The 15,781-nt window shown below is 41.2% G+C and overlaps 2 protein-coding genes across 6 annotated transcripts; one reads left to right on the forward strand and one right to left on the reverse strand.

Moving 5' to 3' along the window:
- Positions 1-782: 782 nt before the first annotated feature.
- Positions 783-3,918, forward strand: LOC5508482 (neuropeptide FF receptor 2). The gene is made up of 2 exons (XM_032377269.2): positions 783-1,049; positions 1,841-3,918. Exon 2 carries the CDS (start codon positions 2,164-2,166, stop codon positions 3,667-3,669), a length of 1,506 nt encoding a protein of 501 aa, XP_032233160.1. The 5' UTR covers positions 783-1,049; positions 1,841-2,163; the 3' UTR covers positions 3,670-3,918.
- Positions 3,919-5,637: 1,719 nt separating this feature from the next.
- On the reverse strand, positions 5,638-15,706 carry LOC5508493 (BTB/POZ domain-containing protein 7). Of its 5 annotated transcripts, none has more exons than XR_007307135.1 (8): positions 15,523-15,706; positions 14,004-15,158; positions 12,615-12,902; positions 11,631-11,917; positions 10,253-10,493; positions 9,837-9,964; positions 9,134-9,347; positions 5,638-9,033 (listed from the first exon to the last, which is right to left on the reverse strand). XR_007307135.1 is itself a non-coding variant. In XM_032377265.2 (7 exons), the coding sequence occupies exons 2-7, from the start codon at positions 15,055-15,057 to the stop codon at positions 9,213-9,215; spliced, it is 2,133 nt and encodes a 710-aa protein (XP_032233156.2). In that variant the 5' UTR covers positions 15,058-15,158; positions 15,523-15,706; the 3' UTR covers positions 5,638-9,212. The 5 variants fall into 5 exon arrangements, 1 of the variants encoding a protein (XP_032233156.2); XR_007307138.1 differs by having other exon boundaries at positions 5,638-6,390; positions 9,034-9,347; XR_007307137.1 differs by having other exon boundaries at positions 5,638-6,390; positions 8,384-9,347.
- Between the last annotated feature and the right edge of the window lie 75 nt (positions 15,707-15,781).

Below are 15,781 nucleotides of genomic sequence, written 5' to 3' on the forward strand. Positions count from 1 at the left end.
CCATGTGTGAAAAAGCATCCATTCCCATCGGCGGATTTCGGAAGCCAATGCGATATTTTTTATTGAATTAGGTAAATAATAAAGTATTTAACTTTGTTTTTTAGGTGGTTACGGGCCTTCAAATGTGAAGGCAAGTTTTCCCCTTAGATTCGCCGAGGTCGCGCAACAACGAATTTAGCTGTAAATAAAAATTGTGAAATACGAAATAATACACGAATGCGTATATATATTAAAGAGACAATTCCTTTAGGAAAACTTGACAAATTAGACCTGTGTTTTAGCTCAATTTTCGTCCGAGCTCAGACTAATAACTGTATAAGGAACATATTGATAAAAACATGTATGATGTCTTATCCAAACATAAATATGCTTTTCTCCCCCCAGATTTCATCAATTTTATAATTCAGTAAAAGATGAGTTGAAAATAACTGGTCTGTAGTCATCAATCGGGTTCAATTTCAAGAATTACTGTAACCCTTATAACAGTTTTTCTTATTTCTAGAACATAAACAACGCAATTTTTCTCAACTCGGAGTCGGGGGCGGTTCTAATTGGATTCTAATTTTGATTATAGGCAGGTAAAGATTGGGTATTTATTTATTTGATTCGCACTTTTTCGACTTTCTTCACCGTAAAGCCCGGTCATACTTAGCTAGTACTTAACATTGTCGACACCATGATATAGAACGTTAGATCCTAATTATTAGCACACAAGTCTAAAATCACCTTTAGAAATAGCAACCAATCACAAAGGGAATTAATATTCACTTTGATTGTGTCTTGTTTTTGTCTTTAGTACCGCTTAGGTAATGTCCTAATGGCCTTAACCAACGTCAAACAAGCAAGATTATCAGAGATATCTGCGTTTGACAAACCTTTTCAAGACTGATGAGGAATCGCACGTTTTCCTGTATTCACTAATAGAACATGAGAAATCATGAGCCTGCACCGGTAGCGAGCCACGGAAAACGAACAAAGCAGATTTAGCTTTCAAGCAAACTACACAAAAAGACATCGAAACATATGCGATTACGAACAAGAGTTTTAAGGTATGCTTGATTAAATAAGAACTCAAAGCCTTTTCCATTTTACTTTTTAGTTCTCATGTTAATGACTCAACGGGGAATTTTAATTGGTTACACTACGGAGAAAACGTAGAGTTATAATGTAATCAAGTGATGGAATAAATCTCCCCCCAAAACGCCGAGTGGTCCGAATTTACCTTAGTAAATGTCAAAAAAGGATGAAATGAGGCATTAACCGTTGCATGTCCTCGAGATATTACATATCGTTATGTTCTCGTATGTGGAGATCCGTCTCCCAACAATACAAACACCGTTATTAGAAGTAAACAGCAATAATGGAAGACAGATTATATGTTGTTTGCCAAGGATAACCGAGCTTTCCAGTAAGACGATATAGTGTCTGAAGGCACCATATATTTCTTTATTTTCGATTTATGATTTATGCTACGTGTTTAAAACGGATCTTAATTTGAAAGTGATTCGAAGTGATGTTTGAGTGCAAGAGCTCGTCACTAGGAAATATTGTAACCCGCTTTAGGTCGCCGAGAATTGATTTTAGGCAACGGTTTTCTAGCAAGTAGTTTTTTTATCTGATATTAAATAAAAGCGAGCTTTGCAGCAAGTTGAGTAACATTTAACTGTTTTCCCCTTTTCCTGGCCTTGTTCTTCAACAACTGGGTGCGAAATTGCGCTTATACCATGAATAAAACACACTCCTTGATTAATACTTTTTACTATTTGTTTTTCTTATCAATTTAGTTTACCTTTAAAAAATATGTTCTCTGTTCAGCGTTAACTCTTTTTATTCTATTCAGGGTTGATTGCAAGTAGACAAGGGAGCTCGTTAACTCCGGATTTCGTAATTGTTTGATTCATTGACCAGAACTTGAACAATAGTGAAGACAACCCAGCAATTGGGCTCGACAACGAGTTTAGCAAAATTACCATCTTTAAATTGACAAGGAATAATCAAGCAATGAAATTCAGTGGTAATCAAAGCAATAGATACTGGTAGAATGATGAGTTCAATGGACTAAACCACGACTTATATATAGGCATTCAAGTTATCAACCAATAAAAGTATCATCATTAGAGTACTGCATAAGAACGATTCCACCTGCAAGTAACCCTTCGCGCTATGGAGAATAAAACGGATACGTTTGCTAAGGACAAGGCCGAATACAGCTTGGGTTTTGTGGTTGGTATGACTTCTTGTCTATGTATCGCCGCCCTGATCGGCTTCGTTGGTAACCTACTTGTTCTGGCCGTCTTGACGCGAACCAAGAAATTCCGTACTGTCATGAACCGGTTTATTGTACACCTAGCTATTAGCGATTTGCTGGTGAGCAGCATCTGCACTCCACTCTTTATCAAAATCAATTTTTTCTTCGATTCCGATTACGACGTCAAGTGCAAAATATCAAGATTTCTTCAATACCTCGCACCAGAAGTGTCCATGGTCCTTCTCATCACAATCGGCATCAACAGACACCGGGCCATCGTCCATCCTCTCAACATAATGACTTACAAGACGGCGAATAAGCTCATTGCGTCAGCTTGGCTCTACGCGCTCGCGGTGGTCACTCCCAGCATCTTTCTGACCCAAGTACTGCACCATACGAACTTGGATAACACTACTGTTCGGTACTGCGCCACCATTCAGACCTCCACACAGGCAGGCCGTGCCTACGTGTTGTTCCTAAGCGTGTTCGGATATGTGATTCCGCTCGTTGTACTGGTTGCACTATACGCAAGGATCTCTTGCGTAGTTTGGAAGCGCGATACGTCTAAAAATCCACTCCGCACATCTCGCTCATTCGAGTCTGTGCTCAAGACGCGTAAGAAGGTCGTGAAGATGTTCCTTACGGTGATCTTGTTGTTTTTCGTCACGTGGATTCCGTTGTTATTATATGTAGGAGTCATCGAGGGAATTTTGTACAAGACAGCACGGCGGTTAGACGAAGTACGAATGGTTCTTTACGCTATTGGGTTGAGCAATAGTGTGTGTAATCCGTTTATTTATTCGTTCTTTAATAATCGGTTCAGGGACGGGTGTAAGGCGATTTTCCGTACCTCTGTTAATGCCCTCAACCTGAGAAAGAGCTTAAAGAGATTACAGAACCGTGCGCTCGATTATTATCCTTCAGACCAGGCCGGCGAAAGAGATGAAAACAGTGAGGGCAAAATAACAAGAAAGGGTGGTTTCAGAGAGACGAAGGGGAGAAATGACCAGGCTGACAGTAATATCGACTCAAAAGGCATCACCCCTAAACAGGAGGAATTAAACGACATACCACAAACTGCTGAAACAACCGAACAAAATGGGTCTACAGACAATAGAGTGGTTACAATCTCTGGTATTCTTGAACTCGATCAAGATGAATTTAGAGAGATTCACGGAAAAACCCTCTCTTTTAAACAACCTTCACGTGGTTTAAAGTTAAAAGACATGGATAGGGAAAAAGTGGATATTCTAAGTCTGAGTTTTGACAGTTATAACATGAAACGAAAATTGCCACTTGAGACGAGCAAGCGGCGCCAATGTCGTAGCGAAAGCATGGATCTAAGGACGGCCAGAGAGTTCGATATGATGGTACAGAAGTACGAAGAAGAAAGCAACCAAGATTTTGAGGAAGTTTTCTAGAACAAAATGTTGCTTATCATGCACCGCCTTAAAGTAAAGCAACAGAGACAATAAAGGAAATAATTACGAAAAGAAAAATTATTTCGCGAAGACTATTCATCCAATCAATAAATGGATCTAAGCAGCTGAATGCATAACTACGAGGCACTGTTCAACAACCAGTTTTTGTTGACAATTATTGTTTGTTAAGCGAATCTTAATTATTTTTAAATTAGTGAGTTTTATTGCTATTAAACATCCTTAGCATAATTGATGACAATTGATGACTTCACTGATCTTGTTTTGCGTTATTACGACTACAAAGAAGGACGTTTTATCTCGCTTTGTTAAAAAAAGGTGTGAATTGAAGTAAGGTTCGTTTAAGATTTCGTTTATTATCGCTTCGAAAAGAATATTCTCTTGGCGCACACACAAGAGACAGTGTCGTGCATGTGTGCGTGGTGGTGGTGCTAGGGACCTTGTTTGAGCGTGGTGGTGCTAGGGACCTTGTGTGGTGGTGCTAGGGGCCTTGTGTGTGCGTGGTGTTGCTAGGGACCTTGTGTGTGCGTGGTGGTGGTGCTAGGGGCCTTGTGTGCGCGTGGTGGTGCTAGGGACCTTGTGTGTGTGCGTGGTGGTGGTGCTAGGGACCTTGTGTGCGCGTGGTGGTGGTGCTAGGGACCTTGTGTGCGTGGTGGTGGTGCTAGGGACCTTGTGTGTGCGTGGTGGTGGTGCTAGGGACCTTGTGTGTGTGCGTGGTGGTGGTGCTAGGGACCTTGTGTGTGCGTGGTGGTGGTGCTAGGGACCTTGTGTGTGCGTGGTGGTGCTAGGTACCTTATGTGTGCGTGGTGGTGGTGCTAGGGACCTTGTGTGTGCGTGGTGGTGGTGCTAGGGACCTTGTGTGGTGGTGCTAGGGACCTTGTGTGTGTGCGTGGTGGTGGTGCTAGGGACCTTGTGTGCGCGTGGTGGTGCTAGGGACCTTGTGTGTGTGCGTGGTGGTGGTGCTAGGGACCTTGTGTGCGCGTGGTGGTGGTGCTAGGGACCTTGTGTGTGCGTGGTGGTGGTGCTAGGGACCTTATGTGTGCGCGTGGTGGTGCTAGGGACCTTGTGTGTGTGCGTGGTGGTGGTGCTAGGGGCCTTGTGTGCGCGTGGTGGTGGTGCTAGGGACCTTGTGTGTGCGTGGTGGTGGTGCTAGGGACCTTGTGTGTGCGTGGTGGTGGTGCTAGGGACCTTATGTGTGCGCGTGGTGGTGCTAGGGACCTTGTGTGTGTGCGTGGTGGTGGTGCTAGGGACCTTGTGTGTGCGTGGTGGTGGTGCTAGGGACCTTGTGTGCGCGTGGTGGTGGTGCTAGGGACCTTGTGTGTGCGTGGTGGTGGTGCTAGGGACCTTATGTGTGCGCGTGGTGGTGCTAGGGACCTTGTGTGTGTGCGTGGTGGTGGTGCTAGGGGCCTTGTGTGCGCGTGGTGGTGGTGCTAGGTACCTTATGTGTGCGTGGTGGTGGTGCTAGGGACCTTATGTGTGCGTGGTGGTGGTGCTAGGTACCTTATGTGTGCGTGGTGGTGGTGCTAGGTACTTTGTGTGTGCGTGGTGGTGGTGCTAGGGACCTTGTGTGTGTGCGTGGTGGTGGTGCTAGGTACCTTATGTGTGCGTGGTGGTGGTGCTAGGTACTTTGTGTGTGCGTGGTGGTGGTGCTAGGGACCTTGTGTGTGTGCGTGGTGGTGGTGCTAGGTACCTTATGTGTGCGTGGTGGTGGTGCTAGGGACCTTGTGTGTGCGTGGTGGTGGTTCTAGGGACCTTATGTGTGCGTGGTGGTGGTGCTAGGGACCTTGTGTGTGCATGGTGGGCAAAGGCAGGGATTTTCCAATGGGGCACAAGAAGGCATGCTGTCCAAACCCTGTGCAAGGAATTTCTAACAGTACAGGCCAACAGTTCAATTAATCCCATTGTTTGAGACCCCTAGCATTAGTAAACATTAATGAAAAACTGCATACAAACTGTTATTTATTTCTTTAATTTTGTCAAATCACATCATTTTACCAAATAACACTTAGTATGTCACTGAGCAATTCGTTTCACCCTGCAATTGGTGTCATAAGCTCAGTCACAGGCAAAGACCGATGTCACGCAATACCTAGTATAACACAATACTTAGTGTCACGTAATTCTCAGGGTCACATTACGCAGAGTGTCATAGATACAGAATGGTGGTATTTCCTAGAATTCGTAAATTCATTTGGGTGGTATTCTCCCTTTTGTCTTTTTTTTTTTCAGGCAGGGAGGCACTGAGAAGAATGTACTTAGCATGCTCTATACATCCAATACATACGACTTTTTGTACAATGATTTCCCTTACACATCCAGTCCCTTCTACTCATGACTTGTCTTGTACAATGACCTCTCTACACATCCAGTCCCTTCTACTCATGACTTGTCTTGTACAATGAGCTCTCTATACATCCAGTCCCTTCTACTCATGACTTGTCTTGTACAATGAACTCTCTACACATCCAGTCCCTTCTACTCATGACTTGTCTTGTACAATGACCTCTCTACACATCCAGTCCCTTCTACTCATGACTTGTCTTGTACAATGACCTCGCAACACATCCAGACCCTTCTACTCATGACTTGTCTTGTACAATGACCTCTCTATACATCCAGTCCCTTCTACTCATGACTTGTCTTGTACAATGTCCTCTCTACACATCCAGTCCCTTCTACTCATGACTTGTCTTGTACAATGACCTCTCTATACATCCAGTCCCTTCTACTCATGTCTTGTACAATGACCAATCTACACATCCAGTCCCTTCTACTCATGACTTGTCTTCTACAATGACCTCTCTACACATCCAGTCCCTTCTACTCATGACTTGTCTTCTACAATGACCTCTCTACACATCCAGTCCCTTCTACTCATAACTTGTCTTGTACAATGACCTCGCAACACATCCAGACCCTTCTACTCGACTTGTCTTGTACAATGATCTCGCAACACATCCAGTCCCTTCTACTCATGACTTGTCTTGTACAATGTCCTCTCTACACATCCAGTCCCTTCTACTCATGACTTGTCTTGTACAATGTCCTCTCTACACATCCAGTCCCTTCTACTCATGACTTGTCTTGTACAATGACCTCCCTACACATCCAGTACCCTCTACTCATGACTTGTCTTGTACAATGATCTCGCAACACATCCAGTCCCTTCTACTCATGACTTGTCTTGTACATTGACCTCTCTACACATCCAGTACCCTCTACTCATGACTTGTCTTGTACAATGACTTCTCTACACATCCAGTCCCTTCTACTCATGACTTGTCTTGTACATTGACCTCTCTACACATCCAGTCCCTTCTACTCATGACTTGTCTTGTACAATGACCTCTCTATACATCCAGTCCCTTCTACTCATGACTTGTCTTGTACAATGACCTCTCTACACATCCAGTCCCTTCTACTCATGACTTGTCTTGTACAATGACCTCGCAACACATCCAGACCCTTCTACTCATGACTTGTCTTGTACAATGACCTCTCTACACATCCAGTCCCTTCTACTCATGACTTGTCTTGTACAATGTCCTCTCTACACATCCAGTCCCTTCTACTCATGACTTGTCTTGTACAATGTCCTCTCTACACATCCAGTCCCTTCTACTCATGACTTGTCTTGTACAATGTCCTCTCTACACATCCAGTCCCGTCTACTCATGACTTGTCTTGTACATTGACCTCTCTACACATCCAGTCCCTTCTACTCATGACTTGTCTTGTACAATGACCTCTCTACACATCCAGTCCCTTCTACTCATGACTTGTCTTGTACAATGACCTCTCTACACATCCAGTCCCTTCTACTCATGACTTGTCTTGTACAATGTCCTCTCTACACATCCAGTCCCTTCTACTCATGACTTGTCTTGTACAATGACCTCTCTACACATCCAGTCCCTTCTACTCATGACTTGTCTTGTACAATGACCTCTCTACACATCCAGTCCCTTCTACTCATGACTTGTCTTGTACAATGACCTCTCTATACATCCAGTCCCTTCTACTCATGACTTGTCTTGTACAATGACCTCTCTACACATCCAGTCCCTTCTACTCATGACTTGTCTTGTACAATGACCTCGCAACACATCCAGACCCTTCTACTCATGACTTGTCTTGCACAATGACCTCTCTACACATCCAGTCCCTTCTACTCATGACTTGTCTTGTACAATGTCCTCTCTACACATCCAGTCCATTCTACTCATGACTTGTCTTGTACAATGTCCTCTCTACACATCCAGTCCCTTCTACTCATGACTTGTCTTGTACATTGACCTCTCTACACATCCAGTCCCTTCTACGCATGACTTGTCTTGTACAATGACCTCTCTACACATCCAGTCCCTTCTACTCATGACTTGTCTTGTACAATGACCTCTCTACACATCCAGTCCCTTCTACTCATGACTTGTCTTGTACAATGACCTCTCTATACATCCAGTCCCTTCTACTCATGACTTGTCTTGTACAATGACCTCTCTATACATCCAGTCCCTTCTACTCATGACTTGTCTTGTACAATGACCTCTCTACACATCCAGTCCCTTCTACTCATGACTTGTCTTGTACAATGTCCTCTCTACACATCCAGTCCCTTCTACTCATGACTTGTCTTGTACAATGACCTCGCAACACATCCAGACCCTTCTACTCATGACTTGTCTTGCACAATGACCTCTCTACACATCCAGTCCCTTCTACTCATGACTTGTCTTGTACAATGTCCTCTCTACACATCCAGTCCATTCTACTCATGACTTGTCTTGTACAATGTCCTCTCTACACATCCAGTCCCTTCTACTCATGACTTGTCTTGTACATTGACCTCTCTACACATCCAGTCCCTTCTACGCATGACTTGTCTTGTACAATGACCTCTCTACACATCCAGTCCCTTCTACTCATGACTTGTCTTGTACATTGACCTCTCTACACATCCAGTCCCTTCTACTCATGACTTGTCTTGTACAATGACCTCTCTACACATCCAGTCCCTTCTACTCATGACTTGTCTTGTACAATGACCTCTCTACACATCCAGTCCCTTCTACTCATGACTTGTCTTGTACAATGACCTCTATACACATCCAGTCCCTTCTACTCATGACTTGTCTTGTACAATGACCTCCCTACACATCCAGTCCCTTCTACTCATGACTTGTCTTGTACAATGACCTCTATACACATCCAGTCCCTTCTACTCATGACTTGTCTTGTACAATGACCTTTCTACACATCCAGTTCCTTCTACTCGTGACTTGTCTTGTACAATGACCTCCCTACACATCCAGTCCCTTCTACTCATGACTTGTCTTGTACAATGACCTCTCTACACATCCAGTCCCTTCTACTCATGACTTGTCTTGTACAATGACCTCTCTACACATTCAGTCCCTACTACTCACGATTTGTCTGGTACAATGACCTCTCTACAATAAAAGTGTCCACTGAGATCAAGGAACATGCTCTGATAAGATTCCCTGTCACGATGCTAGCACGCAAGCTCATTGTGGGGAGGGGCCAGGCTCTCTGTTGAGGTAACCAAGTATACGATCTAGCTGCACCATGTCATCTGGTGGGATAGGTGACGAAGATAGTGATGCAGCAACATCTGGGATCGGACCAGGAGAGCTGGACACCTACACACAAGACACATAACTTGATATGCATAATAAAAAGAGGCACAGAAGCTCAGTTGTGGTGTACACTGTCTGCTCTATCAAACTCAGTGTTATGTATAATGTTATGTATACTATAATGTGAAACTTTGCCATAATTATACTCTTGGTATTTTTAATCTGCTTAAAACTGGTACTCGACTATGCCAAATTTTAATCTTTAGTCTTCATTCATTACTCTGGTTAATGAACACGACTATTTGGGGATTTTGGTTTATTCTTAGTATTTTGGGGTATAGAATTCAGGGTGGTAAGGTCCCATCATTGGGGTATGAAATTTTGGCTATACTGTATTTGAACCTCATCACATATACCTCCCCCTGGACATTCTTCACAACAATCAAAGGACATAATAACTAGAAATCTAAGGCAAGAAGGGGAAGCTATTTTGCCGATCAACCCCATGAAGGTCTTTCAGATTAGTTTTGTATCCCTTGATCATTGAAGTACCTCCGGGAAGTCATTACTGGACACAGCAGCAGGCTCTTCATCAGGGTCATATATCAGCACCTCAGCTGCAATATCAGGGAGGCCATACGGCTCTGGCAACATCCTTGGGTTAGAAGACACACCCTCCCCTGGCATTACCAAGCAACAAACAAACAAACATGAATGAAACAACAACAAAAAATAGCATTGTGGATCTAAATCACAGCATTGCTTATCTACAATGTGCAATTATTTAAGTTTAATGTTGCACTGAGGCCTAGCAGGAAAGTAAATGTCCAAAGTGCATATAATTATATGAATATGAGAATACAGTACATGACTCTCTTTTTGAGCAAACAAATCAAATCTATAAAACAGTGAAACAAAACATAAATAAATGGAGGTAGCCTTGTAATCATCAACTTTTATGCCCATACCTAATGGTATAGAGTTAGATCTTTGAACCCTACAGTATGTTCCAGGCATCTTTCTTGAAAATCTCTGAGCTTGGAAATCAAATGAGGACGGGGCGTTAGAAGAAGGGCCAGAAGATCCATAGGAGAACTTGCGCTTAGAGTTGCTGACCATGTATAGAGTATCAGGGATGCTTTTCCCCATGTGCAACATTCTCTGCTGGATGAGATCCAGCTCAGCATCTTGTCGCTCTTGTAAAATGCTCTGCAAAGAAAAAGAAAAATATTACAGCAAAAGCCCAAGCAAGTAAATAAGTACAAACCAGAGTATAAACAAGTAAATAAAGACAAACAAAAGCCTGAGCAAGTAAATCAGTATAAACAAAAGCAAAGCAAATAAATATGTACAAACAAAAGACAAAGCAAATAAATAAGTACAAACAAAAGCCTAAGCATGTAAATCAGTACAAACAAAAGACAAAGCAAATAAATAAGTACAAACAAAAGACAAAGCAAATAAATAAGTACAAGCAAAAGCCCAAGCAAGTAAATCAGTATAAACAAAAGACAAAGCAAATAAATAAGTACAAACAAAAGACAAAGCAGCCAAGTAAATCAGTACAAACAAAAGACAAAGCAAGTAAATAAGTACAAAACAAAAGACAAAGCAAGTAAATAAGTACAAACAAAAGACAAAGCAAATAAATAAGTACAAACAAAAGCTCAAGCAAGTAAATAAGTATAAACAATATACAAATCAAATAAATGAGAACAAACAAAAGACAAAGCAAGTAAATAAGTACAAACAAAAGAAAAAGCAAGTAAATAAGTACAAACAAAAGCCCAAGCAAGTAAATCAGTACAAACAAAAGCCTAAGCAAGTAAATCAGTACAAACAAAAGACAAAGAAATAAATAAGTACAAACAAAAGACAAAGCAAGTAAATAAGTACAAACGAAAGCCCAAGCAAGTAAATCAGTATAAAAAAAGACAAAGCAAGTAAATAAGTACAAACAAAAGCCCAAGCAAGTAAATCAGTACAAACAAGACAAAGCAAAAGTATAAAAGTTTGTAAAAACAAAACTATAAGCAAGTAAATAAGTACTAACAAAAGCCCAAGCAAGTTAAAGTATAAACAAAGGTATGAGCAACTAAATAATTATAAACATTTTAAAAAAGGGAGGGGGCAAAAATGAAGGTATGTTGGAAAGCTGTTCAGTTGTTTCAGTGATCAAAGCAGTGATCAATGATGTGAGACAGCAGAAAATGACAGCAGTTTAGGTTTTGTTTGGAAGTAAAAAACACCATGACTTCCATCATACGAAGGGGGCCAAAGTACAGTAGCCAACATAGCTACAGTACATTTAACATTTTGTTAAGAGAGGGAGAGGGGTATACTCACTTTAGCCTCTTGGTAATAGGGGAGAAACAACCTTGGTCTGGTAAAGTCCTTGTCATTTTTACGCCTCATCCAGGGGCAACGAGGATAGAAGCTCCCTTGTCCAATATCGAGAGGCATCCCCTGTTTGATTAATCCTCTTGCTAGGGCATTTTCCAAGACCTCACACTGAGGAGGGATAATGTGCTGGACTCGAACATGTTCAACCAGACCAGCTAACTCTCTTTTCAAGGCTTTGTTATCAATGTCCTTGATTTTCACACTTCTTTTTCCATCCATGATGACTGAATTTATGCAGAAAGATGCAGACCGTCTTAAAACATGACCTACAATATATAGTTTAATGTCATTGCTCATTTGAGAGCAAGGATCTGAATCTGTGCATGGTTTTTGATAATGTCTACGGGTCTTCCTGGATTTATAGGTAAAACTCTTCAGTCAATTCAGTCAATCAGAAAAAAACAAGCAATACAAAGTTTGTGAAGCAATGAAAGTCCATTCCATTTAAAATGGTAAAATCATCAAGCTTTTCATACAAACAAAAAATGCACAGGGGCGCAGGGTCAAAATTTTGTTACACTAAAATTGATCAAATGCAAACCAATACTTGGATGCTTGCATCTTCAAGAGAGAAATGTCCTGTTCATGTCCTGAATGTCCTCCGCAAAACACTAAATCTTTTTCTAGCCCAAGAGGAGGGGAAGGGGTATGGGATATTGCATTATTTGCATGTAGCACTTTCCTAGGCAGCCCAAGAGGGGGGGGAGTTAACGGAATTGTTTGCAGGTACTGTACAATAGCAGTTTCCTAGGCAGACCAAGGGAAGGGGGTTAACCCCACTTTGCCCTCCCGCTAGATCTGCTTAACTGCTTCACCAAAAGAAAAAGCGTCCACTGAAATATTAACAATTTTTGGTTAACCCCAGAAGTCTAGGTTTTATCATCATCTTCATAGTACACGAAATCAAGAAAACCACCCAGCATGTACCTTGTAGTGCTGTCATTCTCTGAGCAACCTGACTCTCTCCCCATCTGATAACAGCAGCAAGAATGTCTTGTTCACAGGCTTGAATGAAGTCTGATTGAATGGCCCTCTGAAGATAGAGCTTGGGTATCTTTGTGAACACCTCACTGCGCATGATGGTGGTGAACTCCTCAAGTAAGTACTGTTCTGCTTGTTTGGCCACCCATTGAGAGCCATGGGGCTTTGCACTCCACTCTAGCGTAACCAGCAGTGAGGCAGGTGACAGCTCTTCCACTATGATGTCCTCACAGCCTGATTGACAACAATCACATAAATTACATAAAAAGAGCAAAGTACTAATTGTTTAGAAACGTGCAAAAATGTATAATAGCCTGATAATCTAAATTATTGTCATAGCTTTTTTTTTTCTCTGAGAAAATGATGACACCACCAGGTCTCATTAGCAAAATCCTTTGTAAACCAAAAAGCTTCTGGTCAGTTTTAGAAATGAAAGGATGTCACGAGGAAGATCTGTTCTCTTCAGAGGGTCGTTAAGTGGGCAGGGGAGTTGACTAAATATGTTGCAGAGCTGTAGAAGGCTTGAAATATTGGGGGCACATTTAGAAAATATTGGGGCACATTTAGAAAATATTGGGGGCACATTTAGAAAATTTTGGGGGCACATTTAGAAAATATCGGTGACACATTTAGAAAATATTGGGGGCACATTTAGAAAATATTGGGGACACATTTAGAAAATATTGGGGACACATTTAGAAAATATCGGGGGCACATTTAGAAAATATTGGGGGCAGATGCCCCTATTGTTCCACCCCCTGCTACAGCTCTGTGTTTTAATTGCCATTATTTGTAGAGCTCCTTTATACATACTGTACCTCACTCTAGTGTAGCACAATCAATAACAAACTTGCAAAAAAAATCATCGATACTTCCACAAATATAAGAATCTACAAAAAAGAACAGCTATGCCAGGAGCATAGATCTTATCATTTCTTCCCTTTTTAATCTGTGCCGATATTCTGAAGAATTTTGGATATATACTGTATATCTTTTGTTTTAAATTATGTAAAATTAAAGGTAGAAGAAAATTTGTTAATTATTTAAATATTATTGTAAGATAATCGAGCAACAAAATCACCCAGCTTGTTTCATAACAAAAAAAGTTGACAAAGTTTGTTATAGAAAGTAAAAGGTTGTTCTTATTTTCACAACAAAATACATGAATGTATTTCTACCAGCCTCTCGCATTGAAATGACATCAACACATCTCAAGCTGCGTCTCTGAAGCTCGTGATTGGTTGAAAGCAAGACAGGTTAGATAATTTAGTTGCTCATATTACTGCAGCTTTAAAAAAAATCACATTTTGAAGTCACAAACAAAAAATAACACACCTTGTGCAAGAAGATCAAAGTCAATAAACCTTGCAACTTCAAACACTTCCATAGCAACCTCTGCAGTGGTAAGAAGCTTATGGGTCTCCAAGCCATGACCTCTTTCTTCCTCTGATGTCCATTTCACCACTGCTGACAGGTCAAAGGAGTCTGTGTACATACACTGTAGTACGACTCTTGCATACTGGCGCGGAAAAACCCGCTCATCTAAAAGTAGCTTAAGAACACCACTTTCATTTAACACAGGAAAACTACTGTCTTTCTTTAGTAAAAGTGACCTAAAATAAGGTGAACGGGCGCATAATACTGCTTTATGGCATGGCACTTCAAAACAAGTTTCAGTTACAGAGCTATCAACAGGTAACTCCGAAAGGTTGAACCCTTGGAAAACCAACAATGTGTCAGAATGATCAGCATTGTAAAGAAGACATTTAAGATCTTGTTCCAAAACATTTGGGGTACCAAAATCATCACCAAGTTGAATAAGGAGTTCCAAACTATCAAGACCAGAATTCTGGCTGAGAAAATCTCCAGTATAGAGGTATTGAAGCAACGACGCAAACATTCCTGTTGATATCTCTTCAACTGGTATATCAACTGAGTATGTTAGTGGTTGGTTACTCTCATCACTGAACATATCCTTGAAATAGGAACACCTGGCAGAGAGAATAGCTTTGTTTGCATGAAATCTCGAACCGCTGTAAAGCAACACAACATCTGAACAATAGGCATTTTCCAGTAATTCTTGGAAGTCTTTTTTGAGTGAGGACACTGGTTGACGGCAGATACTACTCTGTGTTATGGAGTCCTTTTGAGCAATAAGGGCCTCATACTCGTCCACAAGCTCAGTGATTTCTTGTGTGCTCCAGTTCTCAATAAGATCCTTGAGTACTTTGCCATGATCCAAAGTACGATACGGACCACGACTACGCAAGAGCCTTCTCCGAAGGTTTATCAATTTTGGAAAGCGTCTTTTTCTTTCATCACTTGTCCATCGTAAGTGAGTTGTTGGTGACTGAGATGCAGCGTTTTGATCAGAAGGGGCAGCACCCATTATTAGAAATTTCAATTACAGTTATAAACATTTTCGTCATAATCTTCTTGTTTGGAAACAAACATTGTGACTTGTCGCTGGCACCGTCATCTTATTATCATCTATTGAAAAAACAATATAACATTAGAGAGACTGTCAGGTCTTGATTTCTGTATATATGAGTATTAACCACAATACTTTATTAGTTACTTAAATATTAGCAAAACAAAGTTGTTAGTTTAGTTGTAAACAAATGCTGATTACAAAATTCACGCGATCGCTTTTACGGTAAGTTTTGGTTAGTTTGAGACACGATGTCAACATATCGAAAAGCAACACTTCCTTCTAGTTTTGTCCTTGTTTCGCTGTTATATACGTAAATTTTGTGCAATGACAAGATGCAGGCCAAGTTGTGATCCTTTGCGACGAAGTCCAAAATCGTTCTTTATCTAGACTCAAATCAACAAAAGAAACAGCGAGACTTACCGGATGAAATGAATAATATTAATAAACTTTCGATGCCTAAACCATTTGTATACATTCTACATCCTTTTAAAGCTTCTATGGATACGAAATTTGTTGTTTCTATCGAGGAAAGACGAAAGTTAATGACCATAATCTGAAATCTTCCAGAGTCCAGAGGAATGAATGATTGAACATAATAACGCTCGATAACATGCGACCGCGCCTGCATCAAAGCTCGTCGGGGAGCACTCGGAGACTGCTCGGAATATTTGTTTGCCCT

Source organism: Nematostella vectensis, chromosome 2, assembly GCF_932526225.1.
Source record: "Nematostella vectensis chromosome 2, jaNemVect1.1, whole genome shotgun sequence".
NCBI lineage: Eukaryota > Metazoa > Cnidaria > Anthozoa > Actiniaria > Edwardsiidae > Nematostella > Nematostella vectensis.